The sequence below is a fragment of the Mytilus galloprovincialis genome, chromosome 7 (assembly GCF_965363235.1).
Source record: "Mytilus galloprovincialis chromosome 7, xbMytGall1.hap1.1, whole genome shotgun sequence".
NCBI lineage: Eukaryota > Metazoa > Mollusca > Bivalvia > Mytilida > Mytilidae > Mytilus > Mytilus galloprovincialis.
This window is the reverse complement of record NC_134844.1, coordinates 11,217,491-11,237,119: the sequence shown is the minus strand read 5'-3', so window position 1 is coordinate 11,237,119 and position 19,629 is coordinate 11,217,491. Positions and strand designations below refer to the sequence as shown.

The following is a 19,629-nucleotide window of genomic DNA, read 5'->3' as shown; positions in this document are numbered from 1 at the left end:
AATGATGAAATTTGTGAACTTCACGCGGATATCTTTAGAAAACATGCTAATCGAAACAACAGGGGTCGCAGGCATCTGTTTGCATGTATAATACTATATTTTAACGATTCCAACTATCTCATTCATACGATAAATAAAAATAAAAATTCTGCAAATACATGTACAATATAAATGCAAGAAGATTTGGGATGAGTTGGTATGAGTTCCAATGAGACAGCTCTCCGTTAACTTTACATTAACAGAACAGTAATTAAAATAAGTTTCCTTTTTACTACAAATTTTACAGTAATGTTCAAGTATAAAAATTAAATATATTTCACGATAGAAACTTCTGAAAGGACAGAGACAAATTAAAATTAATTTTATTTTGTTCTATGCGATTTATTTCTCTCAGTACCAGTTAAAATGATAAAAGGAGAACAAGCAATAGACTAGTATATATTACATGTACATGTAAGATAGTACAGCGATTCATATTGGCAATCAAACTGAGCAGTGAAAAGGTATAAAATTGATGAAAGAAAATTTGACGATTTCATTCCAAATCCATCTACTACAAAAGATCTGCTGAAAGTGTTACTGCATCTGAAAAATTTAAGATAATGACACTTTTCCTGTTTCATCGGTCTTTTTAGAACATCATGAGAATAATATATATATAAAATATGTATCTATTACGTCTATGTTAATCAGATGAGCATGTTTAAGTATCAAAATTGTTTAGTTACGGCCGCCTAATTTAAAAAAACAACTTTTAATGTAAGAAAATTGATAAAAAAAAAATCATTTTAGATGGGATTTCAATTTTTTTAAAACGCTTCACGAAAAACATCCAAAAGTCTGAGTTAATGTAGTAGTGAAAGATTTTATATTATCAAAAATAAAGAAAACTGACGGCTGGACAAAAAAATTCTTTTAAATTAAAAGTTACACTTCTTTTACTTTATTTACTGAATTTTTAAATTCATGATATAAAACATTGTATTAAATGTATAAATATTTTATGTACAACTAGATTAACTTTGTTTTGTGACTTGTGAGCGATTTACTTGGTAGGACCATGGAAGTACTATATCAAGATAATTTTTCCATGGACTTAGAAATTTTTTCGCAATCTTCAAACAATGACAATAACTCAAGTTTTGGATAAAAAAGGCCCCGATTCATTAAATTTTCTAAAATACCAAATATATACCATTGGAAAGATTATAAAGCAAAGAACATATATTTATGCCAATGAATTTATTTCTAAAAATAGTGAAAGATGTAATCATATATGAAAACTCATTTGCAAACGTTTTTGGTTTTGAATTGTATGAAGTAATAGGGAATGAACCACTTTTTTAAAAATGAAAATGGCCGTAACTTCTGCTATCCCGATTCAATTATAAAATATGTCATTAGAAAGCTAAGAAAATGTATTTTCTAATGTGATGCCAATGAAAAAGGTATTTATTTTTGTTTACTGTCAGCTAACCAAAATTCAACATTTCCTTTAATAATCTATAGTAAATTTATCGATATCGATTGCGATCAAATTTAGCGCATGCGCACTGCGGGTGCTGATAATAGTTGCGTATGGACTTAAAACTAAGTACTATCATGTGTAGATTAATGTGAATTTATCGTAGTTTAAAACAAACAAATAACAAATCAGCAAATAACGAGAACTGGGTTGTCCCTAATTTGTAAGAATATAGCCTAAACCGGCCGAACGTCTTTCGACGTTATTTTTAGAATTGGCGCAATATGTTCCCGCCAATTCAAATTGTTACCCCCTTTTTAGAAATATCTCTTTTTCCATTACGGTGACCCCATCTTTTTATTTCCTTATTTTGTTTAGATATAAACAACGCATATTCTATTGAAGACTCATGGAGAAATTATTGGTCAATTTTTTTTAAACTTAATTTTTTTATAGGTATTTCACAATAAAAAAGGCGGGAAAACTATTATAGCAACTTATCATTATTATTTTCCACTCAGAAAATGGTGATATTATTAAAATAGTTTGTATTAACATCTAGGTTAACAAAACAGACAAGTTTTTATTGGATACGGACTTTTAAAAAAATATTACACTGCTATTGAGTAGAAGTCCCAATTTCCAAATTCCGTGAAAAAGATGGCGTTTTAAATCGAAAACGAGGTCGGTGACCCCATTTTTTTATTTGCTTATTTTAAAGCTTTTACCTAGCCTAAAGTAAAAATAAAATATAAAGAAGATATTATTGGTAGATCTGAATAGAAGGATTTGTCTTTAATGTGACAGCTGAAGAAAAATTAGATCTCTATCAATCAGGAAGATAGCTTGTTTCGTACCTACCTGGTAAATAATGTAGCCCCAAGCTCTCTTTTGATATACTGAAACTGCTGTAGGACCAGTAGACCTCTTTCTACAAGAAAGACAACTTGTCTGGTACCTACCTGGTAAATAATGAAGCTCCAAGCTCTCTTTTGATATACTGAAACTGCTGTAGGACCAGTAGACCTCTCTCCACAAGGAAGATAGCTTGTCTGGTAGGGTTCTGCTCTAACATTGTACTCATTACCATACAACCTATCAATGTTTTGCCAGTACCTGTAGAAAGAAAAAGAATTAAAAACTCTAATACTAACATCATTATATCTTAACAAATAGTTATCTTAAGGTAGCCGGGGTGTCTAAATGTTGGATGGTATATTTTTCTTAAACTTCTGTAAAAGACTTCTGGGTTTAAGAACTTTCAAATTTCAATTAAAAAACAAAATGTGTGTCACAGACCATGTTTTTTCTTTAAAATACATGGAAATTAATGAAATCCCAGTTATTTATATGGTTATATAGGGGAAACTTAATTTTTCCTTATTGAGGAAATAAAACAGTAGAATTGGTTCAAAATTAAAAATAAAAAAAAATTGCTTTTCATAAATACTTTAGAAATATCAAATAACAAAGAGCTGCACCATGGTATACAATAAAATGTTTTGTTAAAATGGCATATAAAATTAAGGGGTCACTGCCTTCTTTTTTTGACAATAATAAAAAAAACTCCAAATGTGCTATAAAATTCAGTATAATTATCTGCCCTTGATTTTGAAAGTACAATGAAGTACTTTTTCTGAAATTTTACAGTGAGTTGACTGTTAGTGTTGCTCTCCACCAATTGCAACTCATTCAAAATTTTGACCAAATTGCAATTTGTTTTTTAAAATCAAATTGTTCAACTGGTCAGAAATTTGAACCAACTGCATGCTGTAGAAAACCACAGTCAAGTCGTGAAAGTGCAAGGTGATAAAATAAAACATACTTACAATCCTATAAGACTTTTTTTTTATCTTTATTCAATTCTTCAACATATATATACAACAGATATATTACATATTACACAAAAATATCACAAGGCAATGTTTTTAAGTACAATCACATATATAATCAGCACAATAATTAGAAATTAAATGTTATGACACCTTCGGTTTCTTGTACCAGAATATTATTCTTTAAAAAGTGTTTCTCAAAAACATTTCTCATACAAATATTCATACAGGTAAGTTATATAATGTTTTACAGTGTATTTAAATAGTCTAATAAGATCAACATTACTGTTTAAATTTTTAAGTAAATTCCTTCTGAAGATACAATATCTTGCTACAGATAACATGAAATTGACAAAACTTACATTTACGCCTTTGATAGATCCAAATAAACCAAACATAAATACCTCTTATAAGACTTTAACTCCACTTTAATGATGTTGTGACAAAAATTAGTTTATCAGTTTGTATAGTTATATTATATTCATTTCCATGCTGAAGGGGAACTTTCAAAAAGTCTTTATTCAAAAGAATAATATTTTAGGTTATCTCCCCTGAAAATTTATCAATAGCATATTGTTATTTCACACATATTTTACTGAATATATGATGTTTTATTTAAAATGATATCTGATTCTTATAAATATAGAAGACTTTTAGAAAGAAAAACTATATGAAAGCTTAGTTTGGACAATTTAATAGCAATTAAAAATAAACAGTTCCCCTTCAGCATGGAAATGAATATAATATAACTACACAAACTGATAACCTGATTTTTGTCACAACATCATTAAAATGGAGTTAAAGTCTTATAGGATTGTAAGTATATTTTATTTTAAGCAGTGCAAGCCGGACAAATAGCATTTGTACGCTATTTGTCCGGGTTTTCGCTAATTTGTCCGGGTTTTCGCTATTTGTCCGGCCAAAAATATAATGATGAAGATATAACATCGTGTTTTGAAGGTTTTAAATAAAGCACGAGTTGTTTCAAAATATATTAGCTAAAATCATTTTATGAAAAAGATCTCATTCTAATAATAAAAAAAAACTATACATTTGATTCAGATTTTTTTGTTCTAATATTCTAAAGGAACTTGGGTTAGGGAGGGCAGAAATGATGCTCTCTTTTGTTCTTCTGCCTATGAATTTCCTGTAAAGCAAATAGTCGAGCCAATCATTATTGGCTTCATCTTTGAATCCAAAAAATCCTGAATTTATTGTTTCTGTGAAGTTTGGTTAAAGTAAAGGTCCTCATATGATTATGCACGATCCTTCATTTAAATTGTTCGGCGATTTTTATTTCATAGGAAATTAGAGAAAAGGTCAGGCACATGTAATCTGTCCCCAAAAGTAGGATTGTGTTTTCGATAAGATTTTTTTAGAAAAAAATGTGTATTAGATATAACAGAAAAAAGGGGGGATTCCCCAACCCTGGTGTCTTATTCCCAGTCCAGGCATATCAGTATGTTCATATATCTCCGTTGTAGTATAACTGAAAATAATGCATCCAAGCAAGTTTGATATAGTACTTTTTTCCGAATGCGTCCATAAGGTAAATGGGGGTAAATCATCAATTTCACTTTGATTTCAGGCTTATTCCTCACAGTTAACATGTATACGCTATTGTTCTGGAATCACTTCTATAGACATTTGTTTAAAGCAATCACATTCTCTCTGGTTTTCTCTATGACATCTCTAAATATAAATCACGATCTCCAATTCTCAAAACGTCCATTGCATACGCGCGTGTGTTATCCGACACCTAGTGTGTTATCCGACACCTCATCCGGGACACTTTCTGCGTCACATGACACGTTTATTGATATCGAAGGTTTGTGCATCTGCAGACGGATGGCCGGACGAATAGAGATTTTTAACTATTCGTCCGGCTAGCCAGACGAATAGACACTCCGTTTATTTTATCACCTTGCACTTTCACATTTTGACTGAACAATTTGTTCAATTTTCTGACCAGTTGAACAATTTGGTTTAATAATACAAATTGCAATTTGGTCAAAATTTTGAATGAGTTGCAATTGGTGGAGAGCAACACTAACAGTCAACTCACTGTAAATGCACTTATAAAAATTAATGCCCCTGTTCACATATCATATAATAAAGTTATAAAGGGACATAACTAAAGATTGTTAATAGTGATACTTCCCAAATCTGAATTTAGTGGTAATATAAGTATTGTGTATTATAAGTTTTTAGATAACTCTATAAAAATAACAGTGAAACCCCCAAAATTCAAATTTGATCTGTATTTTTCAGTAATTAGCATTGTGTATAAATTTCAGAACATTTAACATGTATAAGTTTCATAACATTTGGTTGAGGTGATCTAAAGTTAGAGAAGGTAAACGAAAAATTCAGTAATTTTTCCATTTATAAAGGAGCATAACTCTAAAACGGTAAAAGTGACACCACCAAATTCAAACTTAAAAGGGTTAAAACTTAATTCCCCTTCGATACAGCGTAGGAATAAAAATTTGCAATTATTTATTTTCCATAAATAATAAGTAGATGAGGTATGATTGCCAATGAGACAACTATGCGCCAAAGTTCATATAAAGCAGATGTTAGCAATTATCAATTTTTTGCGGATTCCTTCCCCTTACATCATTACAAAGCTTATGTGATTTTACTAAATTTTTGAAAAGGTTTTAAATTTCACCTGTAGGAAGAAAACAAATGGCGTCTTTCCTCATGGCTTTCCTGAACAGTTCTTCTTGATACTTCCTGGGTCTGGATTTAGTTTTTACTTCAGTTATATCTACTTCTGTGAAGACAGTTTCTGGTAGAACTCTGTCAGGGGCCAATAACTTCCTACCATGGTTCTTTCCTTGTAAATGATCTTTGTAGGCTTTCTCTGTGTTCATCAACTGGTTGCATATGACACAGTGGTAATTCTGTTGACGTTTAGGCATTCTGACTGTAGTTTTAGACGGTGTGTTTTGTGTACCTTTTAAATTATCCTTTTTAGTTGACTGATTTGGAGTAGATGCTTTATTTTCTATTGACTTGGTACTAGTGTTTGTTTCCATTGTATTTTTAGTTGTCGTAGAAACATCCAGTGAACATCCATTATCATGTATTGTTTCAGAATTATTTATCTTTTGAAATGTTGTATCAACATTTTTGCCTTCAATCTTATTTTCATTTGAGTAATTACTGGAGGAATTTAAAGATTTGAAGTCTTTGTTTACTGCTTTGTTCAAAGGTAAGCTTAAATTATCTTTGTGGTCAATACTTGTGGAATATTTCCCTTCTTCAAAAGACTCAAGAATATTTTTTACAAAAGTTTGATCTAATTCCTGTCCGACATTGTCCTCGTCACTGGAACTACTCCCATCTCTACTGATATTGGGTTCCTCCTTTTCGTCTGATTGGCCACTCAAATCGTTTTCAGCAGTTTTGTGTTCAAGGTCCAAGGACTGCTGTGCATCATAGTATATAGAGTCATCATTTTCTCCATTATTGCCTTCAATATTGCCATCATTATTTGTTTTGCTCTTTTCATCACCATGACTATTAGACTGCTGAAGCTGTTTTTTCTTGTGACCTTTACCTTCTACATGTATTTTCATATTATCACTCCCACTAATATTGACTTGACAAATATCACAATACAACAAACTTCCATCTGACTTCTCCTTTGGTGATCCATAGTCTTCTGATGATTCAATATTAACTTGCATTTCTTTCTTCTTATGTGATTTTCCTTGTAAATGAACTTTAATATTTTCTATTCCGCTGCATTTAATGTCACATAACTTGCAACAAAAACCATCTCCACTTTCATCTTTAATGACATTCTCATCATTCACCACTGGAGATAGCATGGCTTCTTGTTCCTTCCTTTTGTGAGATTTTCCTTCCAAGTGATCGTTCATGCTCTCAAGACAACTGCATTTAATTTTACACAAATCACAAAATAGTTCACTTTCACCAATCAATGCATTCTTATGTGTCCTACCTTCATAATGATCATTTGCATTTTTGGCAGATGTGAAAGATACTTTACACAAGTTACAAAATTCATCTGGTCTGGTTGCCATTCTTCAATTTCTAGAAAAAAATAAATATGAAAAGTATTATTAAACCTGGTACAATTTATTAAACCTTCAGGTTTAAAACATTGAATAAATTAAATTATATTTGCACCTTGCACATTGTACACAAATGCTTGTAAAATATGAAATATGATTTTATCAAATAAATCAATTAAGGGTTTTTGCTGTTGTTTGAATCCATTTTTTCTCTCTACATATATACATGATATACATACTGTATACCCGAATGTGTATTTACCAAACAAATCAAGTTGTAAGTTACAAGTCTATATGGAATGGGAAATTAACAGACTAAATGTTCTATAAAAATTAGTGCCTTGTCTGACAAATACAAGTTAGTATCTTATTTGACAGGTAAAAAATATTGCTTTGTCTGACAATTAAAGTAAGTAAAATTGAGAATGGAAATCGGGAATATGTCAAAGAAACAACAAACCGACTAAAGATCAGATAACAACCAAAGATCACAAACAGGTCTTGAACGCAGCAAGAAAATCAACCACACAGAGGTAGTCCTCAGTCCCCTAAATATAAATGTGTACTAGTTCAATGCAAAATGAAGTCATTCTAAACTCAAAAACTTATAAATGACCTAAAATCAAGAGATGCTTACTCAGCAATTTGTGTAATGAATTCAATACACCTTATTGTTATTTGACGCCATTACTGGAAATCAAAAAGGCTCCTGTAAAATATTGACATCACAATAGAAAATATCTGAAGCCATAATGGCATATTGATTGTTGTATTCTAGAGACACAGATTCTCAGGTCAAGCCAGCAGCATTCTAAACAACAATAAGGTCTGTAGTATATCAGATTTGTAAAAAGATGAAAGGCATAATTCTAGAATTTGTAAACAGATTGGAAGTCTTACTTGTACTCATCTTCACTTTAGTATGTTAAAATTTACTGTTTCATGTTCTTCTAAATGATCTAATGAAGCATGTGGGAGGAGGTTCATGCATGATATGCAAATCCAAACATATCATGGTTCAGAAGAATTCCGAGTCTGTTTCCTAGATGTTTGATCCCCTTCTCATTAGCCCCCTTTCACATTCACACCCCACCATTGTGAATTATTTTAAATTTGTCAAATGAATAATGAGTATTGTCATGATGATCATTTATCTCTAAGACTTGAAAAAGAGAGAGATGATTCCTAACAGCTTTCAAGACATAAAAGTACTAATACAATTATGAGGGGGGGGGGAGGGTCCTGATCCCAAAATCTGGGGTTTAAAACATGAAATCCTGAGGTCCCAAATTTTTAAAATCATGACATCCTAAAATTTGAAAAAAGAAATCCCAGATTCCGAAAGGATCATTCCCTAAATCCTGAGATTGAATAAACACCGGATCCCAAAGTCATGATAAAGGTCTGAACCCCCTAAATTATCTTCTTAAAAAAAATCTTCATTGCTTAACAAGTTTAATATTAGCAACTTATATTTTACTTTACACAAACACATAGCAATAATACCAAATAACTTTTTAAATACCAATTAATAATGATAATCTAAAGTAAAATAAATTAAAATCAACAGATTAATCATCTATTCATGAGCCTTATGATCCGCCGATGATTAGGAAATAAAATATCTAAGTTTATCTTTATCTTATTCACAAAAACAATATTTCATTTTAAAAAACAAATCACAATTTTTTTATTATTTAAATATTATATATATTTTGATATATACATCTAAAAAAGTCATCTAATAATTTTACGGCTATATCCTTATTCTATCCTGTCATTTCCATTTACGGGAAAGAATGAAATGGCATATATATTTTATGTTGTATATCGTCTAGCGTGAAATTATGAATAAAGGAAAGATTGCACTGCCAATATTTACCTGTATTTCTTACATTATTAAACGAAATAAAGTTCATTAATTACTAATGAAGGTCAAATTACTAATATCGTTTATTTCGTCATTAGAGTTATAACTTTTATTACGAAATAAACCAATATATAGATTGTACCATATTTATTGAATTTGTATGCATAATACGGCATAAAATGAGAATCAGTTAAACATGAATACAAAAATATCTTTTAAAGACAAAAATTAAATAATAAATATCGTTTATTTCGTAATTAGAGTATTATAAATAAACTTTGTTACGAAATAAACCGATATATAGATTATACCATATTGATTGGATTTATTCATACTAGTATACTAATACGGGATAGTTTAAACTATCCCGTATTTGGCATCACAAATTGAATTTTCATATTTCTTTTCCCCCCAAAATATCTTTACCCCTTTTTTTATAACATCTCCCCAAAGAAAACCCTTTCTTAAACTTTTATATAGATTAATTAATTATTCTTTTCTATTCCGTAATAAAATACACTTTTCTTACATAAAAGACACATTTTTTTATAGAAATTGTCTTCTATATATACTGATCCTCATTCTATCCCGTATTTGATATAAAATAACACTTTTTTAATATAAAAAGACACTTCTTTATTGAAATTGTCTTTATTGAAATCGTCTTTATTGAAATCGTCTTCTATATACTGATCCTCATTCTATCCCGTATTTAATATAAAAAGACACTTCTTTATTGAAATTGTCTTCTATATACTGATCCTCATTCTATCCCGTATTAAATATAAAAAGACACTTCTTTATTGAAATCGTCTTCTATATACTGATCTTCATTCTATCCCGTATTAAATATAAAAAGACACTTCTTTATTGAAATCGTCTTCTATATACTGATCCTCATTCTATCCCGTATTTGATAAAGAATGACACTTTTTTAATATAAAAAGACAGTTCTTTATTGAAATCGTCTTCTATATACTGATCCTCATTCTTATGTTGTACTGTTATACCACTGTCCCAGGTTAGGGGAGGGTTGGGATCCCGCTAACATGTTTAACCCCGCCACATTAATTATGTATGTGCCTGTCCCAAGTCAGGAGCCTGTAATTCAGTGGTTGTCGTTTGTTTATGTGTTACATATTTGTTTTTCGTTCATTTTTTTACATAAATAAGGCCGTTAGTTTTCTCGTTTGAATTGTTTTACATTGTCTTATCGGGGCTTATTATAGCTGACTATGCGGTATGGGCTTTGCTCATTGTTGAAGGCCGTACGGTGACCTATAGTTGCTAATGTCTGTGTCATTTTGGTCTTTTGTGGATAGTTGTCTCATTGGCAATCATACCACATCTTCTTTTTTATACCTCATTCTATCCCATATTTAATATTAAAAGACACTTCTTTATTGAAATTGTCTTCTATATACTGATCCTCATTATATCCTGTATTTAATATAAAAAACACTTCTTTATTGAAATCGTCTTATATACTGATCCTCATTCTATCCTGTATTTAATATAAAAAGACACTTCTTTATTGAAATCGTCTTCTATATACTGATCCTCATTCTATCCCGTATTTAATATAAAAAGACACTTCTTTATTGAAATCGTCTTCTATATACTGATCCTCATTCTATCCCGTATTTAATATAAAAAGACACTTCTTTATTGAAATCGTCTTCTATATACTGATCCTCATTCTATCCCATATTTAATATAAAAAGACACTTCTTTATTGAAATCGTCATATATTACGGGAGAGAATGAGGATCAGAATAAAACACATCTTATGACATTTTTTTATGAAGATATAAAATAAAATCTTTCCTTTATTCATCTAAAAAAATAGCGGAGTTTTATATACGTTGCAAATCGGCATTTTTCATCAATCCCGTACGGGATAGAAACACGATATAGCCAATTTTACCAGTATTCGAATAAAAATAGGATGCGAACGTACCCAAGAGGCGAACGTACGAATGTGTTGTGCCACTGGCACTGACTTCACTCTTCAGACAATTACCCTGTCAATATTGCAAGATACTATGCTCTGGTGTTTCTCTTATGTGTTTTACTGAATATACCTGTTTAATTATACGTCGGTGAACAAAACGTACGACTGTTTTAAGATACTTGTCAAGTTCAACTTTTACTTTCGTTTTGCAGTATATCTATTGAGTTACCTCCCATACAGTGATGGAACGAAGCCCGTTAGGTTTCAAAGTAACTCTCCGAGTCTTCCCGAAGTTCTGAGGGTTGAAGTTTCTTTTAATCCGAAAGAAAGTAATTATGGATAGTCGACCTTCCTATGGATAGAAACAATGGCTATGGATTTTTTTCCTGGACAAACTTTTTTTTCGGAGCGTCTTTTTACCACAGAACACCACAGAATACCACAGAATACCACAGAACATTAAAAATATACCACAGAACACATATAATATACCACAGAACACTCAAAATATACCACAGAACATAAAAACAAACAAAAAAACAACTAAAATATGCAACATACCATTAAAATAACTTTAAAAATCCATGAACTAATGTTAATTAGACGGGAAATCTAAACTTCATCACCGATCGCAAACCGCATATCGCTAAACAGCGCATTTTTTTTTAATTTTGTTTTTTTGTTTTATTGTATTAATTGTGACCTTAATATATTATGTCAGTTATTAATGCAACAAATCATATTGAATTAAAGTTTAAATATCAAATATATCTACATTGAACACACCAAACAGGAAAGGAAAGTCTATAACATGACAACTCCGCAAACCACCAAATATATATATTATATATTTTATTCATTCATTTCTTTCTTCTTCTTATATAAAATAGTTTTACTAAAAATAAGACAAGAGACAAATATCAAAATCTAACCGACGGAAAGAGATCGAGGACTTTGACTGATTACTTTAATATTATGAATATATTTAAATTCTATTTGAAATGCATAAAGTTCCTTTAGCACGATTTTAATCAATTATCATGCAATATCTTTGAATGGGTTTCCTTTTGACATTCTTATATAATTTTATAAATTTTTTTTTTAATAATGCTTGTAAAACAGAAGCCTATGTTATGGTCATTATTAAGAGTAATTAAACAAACACAACCCACTTTATAATGAGGTCTATGTCAAAATTTAAAAAGAACGGATGGCTTCTATAATTCAACCACGCTGTCAAAAGAAATGGAAATTTAAAAGAAGTCCTACATAACTTTTTGTTTTTTTAACGATGTCTCAAGAGAAGTCATTTCACATTTTTGTTCTGTTAGCGACGTCTAAAATCTTGTGTTAGACAATGGAAACGTGAAACCATAAAGTACTGGAATCACAATTTCTTCCTGTAAATGTTATTGGATCATCTTTTACTTCCGACGAAAATAAGTGGACAATATTTTATTTCCTGTTAATATTATTGGTCAAATTTACGATTGGCTCCAAAATTTAAAGATATTGACCAAAGGGTATATATTGATAGAACAAGAAAAAATATTCAAAAATCTTTCTAAATCTATTATAAAGTTTCAAAGTTAATCAGTAAAGTCAAAATGCCAAAACGCAAAGTTTCGTACCTAAAAAGGTCGATTTTTTGGCCCTGTGGTGACTGCAGACAGAACTGCTCCAAGAACTCAGTACAGTGTGACTCTTGCAATTCATGGTACCACTATGACTGTCAACAGTTATCATTACAAGACGTCGATTTCTTGGTAACATCCAGCTGTTCTACGTTCTGTTGTTTGACCTGTTTGAAAGAAGAAGTAGGGTCAACCTACTCTTATTCATCTGGCTTACTTCGTCTTAATTTGGTAATTTTATGTTTTTATATTAAAAAAAATATTGCAATTTTGCACAATTTTTGTAAATTTTGTTTCATACGCTAAATTTCTTAATCTGTTGAATCGGTATAATCTTTTTATTACTTACGCGTGTCAGGATTTGTTAATTCAAAATGTATATAGCACAATTGTTAATTGAGATTTATGATAATTAAGTTATTGATTATCACATTCAACATATTTATCACCGACGCGTGTCAAATTTGTTAATTCATCTTTCTTATTAAGTTACGGAATATAATATGTTTATGAAATTTACAATTTGTTAATTTTATATTTTAAATATTTGACATTGAATTTGTTTTCTATTTCTTACCGAGGACGGCTTTATTTTTGATAAGTGATTGATTATCACATTTAACATATTTATTAACGACGCGTGTCAAGTTTTATTAATTCATCTTTCTTATTAAGTTACGGCATATTATATTGGAGATCAAGGAATTGCAAGCGCAGACGACACATTGCAATTTGCAAGGGCAGATTCGGAGCTCAAGGACTTGTGTGCAAATCATCCTCAGTTCCTGAAATATTACGAACAAAGTTTTAAGCCACGAGTTGAAGAATTCGTTAATGCACCCAATAGACGTTTAGGCACTAAGCAAATGTGGACGAACAACAATGCAGAATCCATGAACCGGGTGATGAAAGTGGCAGTCAACTGGAAGCCCCAACATGCACCAGATTTGGTTGATAAACTATTTGACATGGTGGACTTCCAGTTCATTAATCTACGGTCAGCCCTTCATCATTCTGGGGACTACATGCTGGTCAACTCATACAAACAGTACACTATAGCAGATGCCATCTGGAAAACAAAATCAGACGAGGAAAAACGAAAGCTCTTTAATAATTTCCTGCAGGACAGTAAAAAAAGAAAACACGAAAATATCATAACTTCATCCGATGGACTATACTCTGTTGTGAACAAGGCTAAGTCAATAGCCAAGAAACCTATGCAGAGAAAGAGACCAAGAACAGAAAGAGCCGAAAAAAGACATTAATGTATTTATTGAATTGTTTTGTTATTGATGTTATCAAATTAAAATGTTCAACTTAATTTTATATCTCTTTATTATTATTGAAATTTGACCACAGACAAGACTTATCTAAACTAGAATTTTTTCACTTGAAATTTGAGGAAGACACACACACACACACACACAAACAAACGTAAATCAGTCTTCGACCTTCAATTTCCAACAAGAAAAAATTATATTGGTACAATTCTATGTGGTTTTCTCGATAATTGGTCTTACATTAATTTTTAGTCTGGTCCCAATTAAAGGCCAAGTCGATTGGGGTCGTAAGGACAATGAGTCGACACTAGATTGAAATTTTTAATTTGTTTGACTAATAAAGTCATATTATAGACATAATTAGCAATAACAACAACTGCAATGTCTGAATTGTTACTATTTAGGAGTTCTGTGGCATATTATGTGTATTCTGTGGTGTTCTGTGGTATTCTGTGGTGTTCTGTGGTAAAAAGACGCTCCCTTTTTTTTCGCCTGCGGCGAAAAACAATCTATTTTTTTCGCGACAAGTCGAAAACAATTTTTTTCTTTCAATTTTAGCATTACATATAGTGGCAGCTGAGGGGGAAACAAACAATTTTTTTTTCTCAGAATCAAAAACAAATTATTTTCTCCAAAGACTGGAAACAAACTTTTTATTCCAAAAAAATCCATAGCCCCCCCCCCCCCCCTTTCCGAAATCAAATGGTTGCTGCCTAATCAACAACAAAAAATATGAAAAAATAGGCTGTATCTATAAGATCCTATATAATAACACACAGAAGTCTCAGCTCAGATATCCAGTCTTCAGTTTTACTTGAATCAGAATATCAATTTTAAAATGATAACGGGGAATGTGTTAAAGATCGAGACAACCACCCAACCTAATAGCAGAAAACAGTCCAAGGCCACAATGATGGGTCTTCAACACAACGAGAGAGATCCCGCACCCGGAGGCAGCCTGGCATCACACACTGAGAGCTGGCCCCTAAAGTCCCCTAAACAATCATGTATTCTAGTTCAGTATGTATGCTGTGCTTATGTGATATTTTAATGAAAAATTCATTTTTATCAGAGATTTCTCATTAAAGTGTTACTGTATGTAAAGTAACTTCTAATTTCAAAACGTATGGGATATTTTTTATTAGAATATATATTATTCATGCCTGGCTTATGTAAACACTTTTAACAATAAAATTGAGAATGGAAATGGGGAAAGGGTGAAAGTGACAACAACCCGACCAAAAGCAGAATACAGCCGAAGGACACCAACCGGTCTCAGTCAGTACAGTTATGGCATACTCAATTTTAGAGACTTTTTATTAATTCATATGTTTTATATTTCTTTCTATTCAGATTTTTAATTAGAATCTAATATACAGAAAATCTTAAATCAGTGATTCTTAAATAAGACCGGCACTGTAGCGAAATTATACCATCAATCGCTATTTAGCCGGAGCCGGCAAAATAACGCACTAAGGATGTTATTATGCCAGGTTCCGGTAAATAGCACATAAGAGGCTGCCCGTACGGGGCGCCGAATGGGACTCTTGTGGTTTTGTACAAAATTCAATTCTGTCATAACAAAATCATTTTTGTCTTACAAAACTATGTGCTACAGACTTGGTTTGTGAGAACTTCAATTTTGTTAATGACAAAATTCATTTGTGTAGACAAAATTAATTTTTGTCATGACAAAATTCATTTTTGTAGACAAAATTCATATTTGTCATGACAAAAGTCAATTTTGTCTAAAAGGTATGCAAATATAAACATATTTGCATACAAAATTGACTTTTGTTACCTGATATGGAAATTAAATCACAAAAGTCAATTGTGTGAGGTAAGATTCAATTTTGTGAGACAAAATTGACTTTTGTGAGACAAAATTAACTTTTGTGAGACAAAATTGACTTTTGTGAGACAAAATTGATTTTTGTGAGACAAAATTCAATTTTGTCAATTTTGTTGAGACAAAAGTCAATTTTGTTAATTTTGTTGAGACAAAAGTCAATTCTGTCAATTTTGTTGAGACAAAAATCAATTTTGTTGAGACAAAAGTCAATTTTGTTAATTTTGTTGAGACAAAAGTCAATTTTGATAATTTTGTTGAGACAAAAGTCAATTTTGTTAATTTTGTTGAGACAAAAGTCAATTTTGTCAATTTTGTTGAGACAAAAGTCAATTTTGTGACGACAAAATTCATTTTTGTGACGACAAAATTCAATTTTGTAACAACAAAATTGACTTTTATGAGACAAAATTGACTTTCGTGAGACAAAATTGACTTTCGTGAGACAAAAATCAATTTTGTTGAGATAAAATTCAATTTTGTCAATTTTGTTGAGACAAAAGTCAATTTTGTCAATTTTGTTGAGACAAAAGTCAATTTTGTCAATTTTGTTGAGACAAAATTCAATTTTGTCAATTTTGTTGAGACAAAAGTCAATTTTGTCAATTTTGTTGAGACAAAATTCATTTTTGTCAATTTTGTGTAACAAAAGTCGATTTTGTATGCAAATTAGTTCACAGAAACCAAACTAAACTAATTTGAATACAAAATTGACTTTTGTCGCCCAATTTTCAAATTAGGTAACAAAATTCAAGTCTGTGTAACAAAAATGAATTTTGTCATGACAAAAGTGACTTTTGTCCGCTGATAGATAAATTTGTAGTATGATACAAATTTTGTTAAACTGAACTTATTTTTGTTGAACAAAAGTCACTTTTGTCCGTACAAAATTGAATTTTGAGTACAAAACCACAAGAGTCCCATTCGGCGCCCCGTAGCCCGAGCCGACAAAATAGCCATGTACTGCTTAATACCCTAATTAATTTTATTAGTTGTATACTTTAGCTCCTACAACTACAAAGTTAAAAAACAACATTGCTGAATAATTATGTTATGATATTCTCCGGTTTGTTGTAAATTAATTTAGTGGTATAAGTAGTCGGTATCTTCGATCTATATAGCAATGTATAGCCTACTGGGATCGAATAAATATGTGATAATGACTGAGTGTTTATAACTTGGTTGTATTTTAAAATGTGTTTTTGTAATTATTCAGCTGAGTTGTCAACACATTTTTAAGTAACAGTTTGTCCAAAAGTAAAGATCAGAGACGAAAACATGAATCATCTCAGATTGAAAGCAAACATTAATGGAGGTTAACAGAACCCCACAGTTTTTCATAAAAGTACCAACTGCAACCAAAAGGCTTATTTATTTACGAGAGTGGATGCGATATAATGGCAAACAAATAATGAAAAGAGAAAAGAGAACAAAACAAATTGAAAAGTGAGAATGTTGGGGTTCAAAAGTTTAAAGTATAACTGTAGAATATTAAGAATTAAGTAATTCAGTGTTGATTTCAGAAATGAATGATGCACACAAACTAAGGCAACAACAGAAAAGAAATAGAAGTAAAATCATTGATTGACGAGAATTATACACAGTAATCATTCGTTTTAAAGATAATGAAATATACACTTAAAATCTATAACTTCCGAAATATAGAAAAAAGAAAATGTTGTGTTAATCAAAGCATACTATATGTACAGTGGAGATCACTTCTAACCTCTCATCAAATCTGTCAGAATCTGTCAAGAGAAATGTTCTAGGACAGTATGTTGAACCGTCACCCTGACATCTTTTAGACAGTTCAAGCTAGAACAGTTCTAACCTAGAGCTGATTTGGTCAGTTCTACCTAGAACTGATCCTGACAGTTCTACCTAGAACTGATTTTGACAGTTCTATAGAACTGATCCTGATATTTCTACCTAGAACTGATCCTGATATTTCTACCCTAGAACTGATCCTGATATTTCTACCCTAGAACTGATCCTGATATTTCTACCTAGAACTGATCAAGACAGTTCTACTTAGAACTGATTCTGACAGTTCTACCTAGAACTGATCCTGATATTTCTACCTAGAACTGATCCAGACAGTTCTACCCTAGAACAGTTTAAGACAGTTCTACCTAGAACTGACCAAATCTACGACTAAAGCAGTTCTACGACTAAAATAGTTCTACGATTAGAACTTATTTGGTCAGTTCTACAGCTAGAATTGATTTAGTCAGTTCTACCCATAGAACAGTTTTAAGAACTCTTTTGTCTTAAATATAAATAAGTCAAAAGAATATATGTGGCTTTATCAATGATAATGAAAACACTGAATGGTGACCAATGAGATGCTCTAACTCAATGACTAGCTGTTCTACAATCCTGACTACCGTTTGCTCATTTTCTACAGCTAGAACAGTTTTAGACAGTTCTGCTGACAGTTCTACAGTTAGAACTGATTTGGTCAGTTCTGATAACTGTTCTACGACTAGAACTGATTTGGACAGTTCTACCTAGAACAGTTTTAGACATTTCTACCCTAGAACTGATCCTGACAGTTCTACCTAGAACTGATTCTGACAGTTCTATGGTAGAACTGTTCTAGGAAGAACTGTTCTAGGACAGTTTAGAACAGTTCTATGACAGATTATTCTGACAGTTCTAATTACAGGTTAGAAGTGATCTCCACTGTATATTCCTGTACCAAGTCTGGGATTTGACACTAGTTTTCAATTCGATTTGTTGGCTGATTTTTAATTTTTGTCGGGTTTAATGGACTTTTCGGTACTCAAATTTGTACTTAATGTCTTTTGGTTTGTTTTTTTTTTTTGTAGCGATCTGATGAGTCCAGTCCCTTTCAACTTGTTTCTTAAAGTTCGTGCTCATTTTTACTGTTTTACCCAATTGTCCTCGCGGGTTGATTTGGCGCCAGCAAACATGTATAAAAAAAACCCGCATTCTTTTTGTGTGTGTCCCACGTAGGAGCCTGTAATTCAGTGTTTGTCGTTTGTTGTTGAAGATCTCGCCCTTTAATGCCGCGTTGTTAGCAGTGAGGCAAAAAATTATCTATTCAATACAAAAAAATTGAGTGTCCATCTGTGAGTGTAACTTGTGTTAATGCATGGTTTTGGACTGATATAGAAACGGATGCTGGCAATGTACTGCAGACCTGCTTTACTATTGATTGTGTTTTTTTTGGGGGGGAAACTTCCAATCTGGCACAAACCAGTGACGAGCAGGCGGGATTACCCATCGAAAATTCTTGCCTTTTTTAAGTATAAATAAGAGGGGGAAAATTGCAAAAAACTACAGGATGGTCAATGGGTTGTCGCCAGTCTGAAGTATATTACCAACATCCGTTTCTGTATCAGTTCAAAACCACCAACACACGTTACACTCACAGATGGCCACTCGGGTGTCTTGTTGTATTGAATTGATATTGTTTGCCACTCTGCAACAACGTGGCATTAGATAGTGATAGAAAAGACTGATCGTCGTTCATGCATTGTGTGTCCGGGTACTAGGGTAACACCTCTTCATGAGGACTGTAACCTTGAGAACAAGCATGTTATAAATCTAGCTCAGCGTTTTTGCTTAGCTTTTTGGTCTAGTTAAAAGAAGGGTTTATATTCCAATTCCGTTTACATGATTTCATCGAGATTTGCTTGTATTAATCCAATGCTTCTTACTTCGTTCACG

At 31.6% G+C, this 19,629-nt stretch overlaps 1 protein-coding gene across 1 annotated transcript in view; it reads right to left on the bottom strand.

Moving 5' to 3' along the window:
* The window catches only part of LOC143082299 (interferon-induced helicase C domain-containing protein 1-like), a 31,132-nt gene extending 19,685 nt beyond the window's left edge, over positions 1–11,447 (bottom strand). The window contains exons 1-3 of the mRNA XM_076257924.1: positions 11,301–11,447; positions 5,972–7,365; positions 2,428–2,581 (exon numbers count right to left, since the gene is read on the bottom strand). Coding sequence (XP_076114039.1) covers positions 2,428–2,581; positions 5,972–7,355 — 1,538 coding nt within the window. The 5' untranslated portion in view covers positions 7,356–7,365; positions 11,301–11,447. The remainder of the gene's footprint in view (positions 1–2,427; positions 2,582–5,971; positions 7,366–11,300) is intronic.
* Between the last annotated feature and the right edge of the window lie 8,182 nt (positions 11,448–19,629).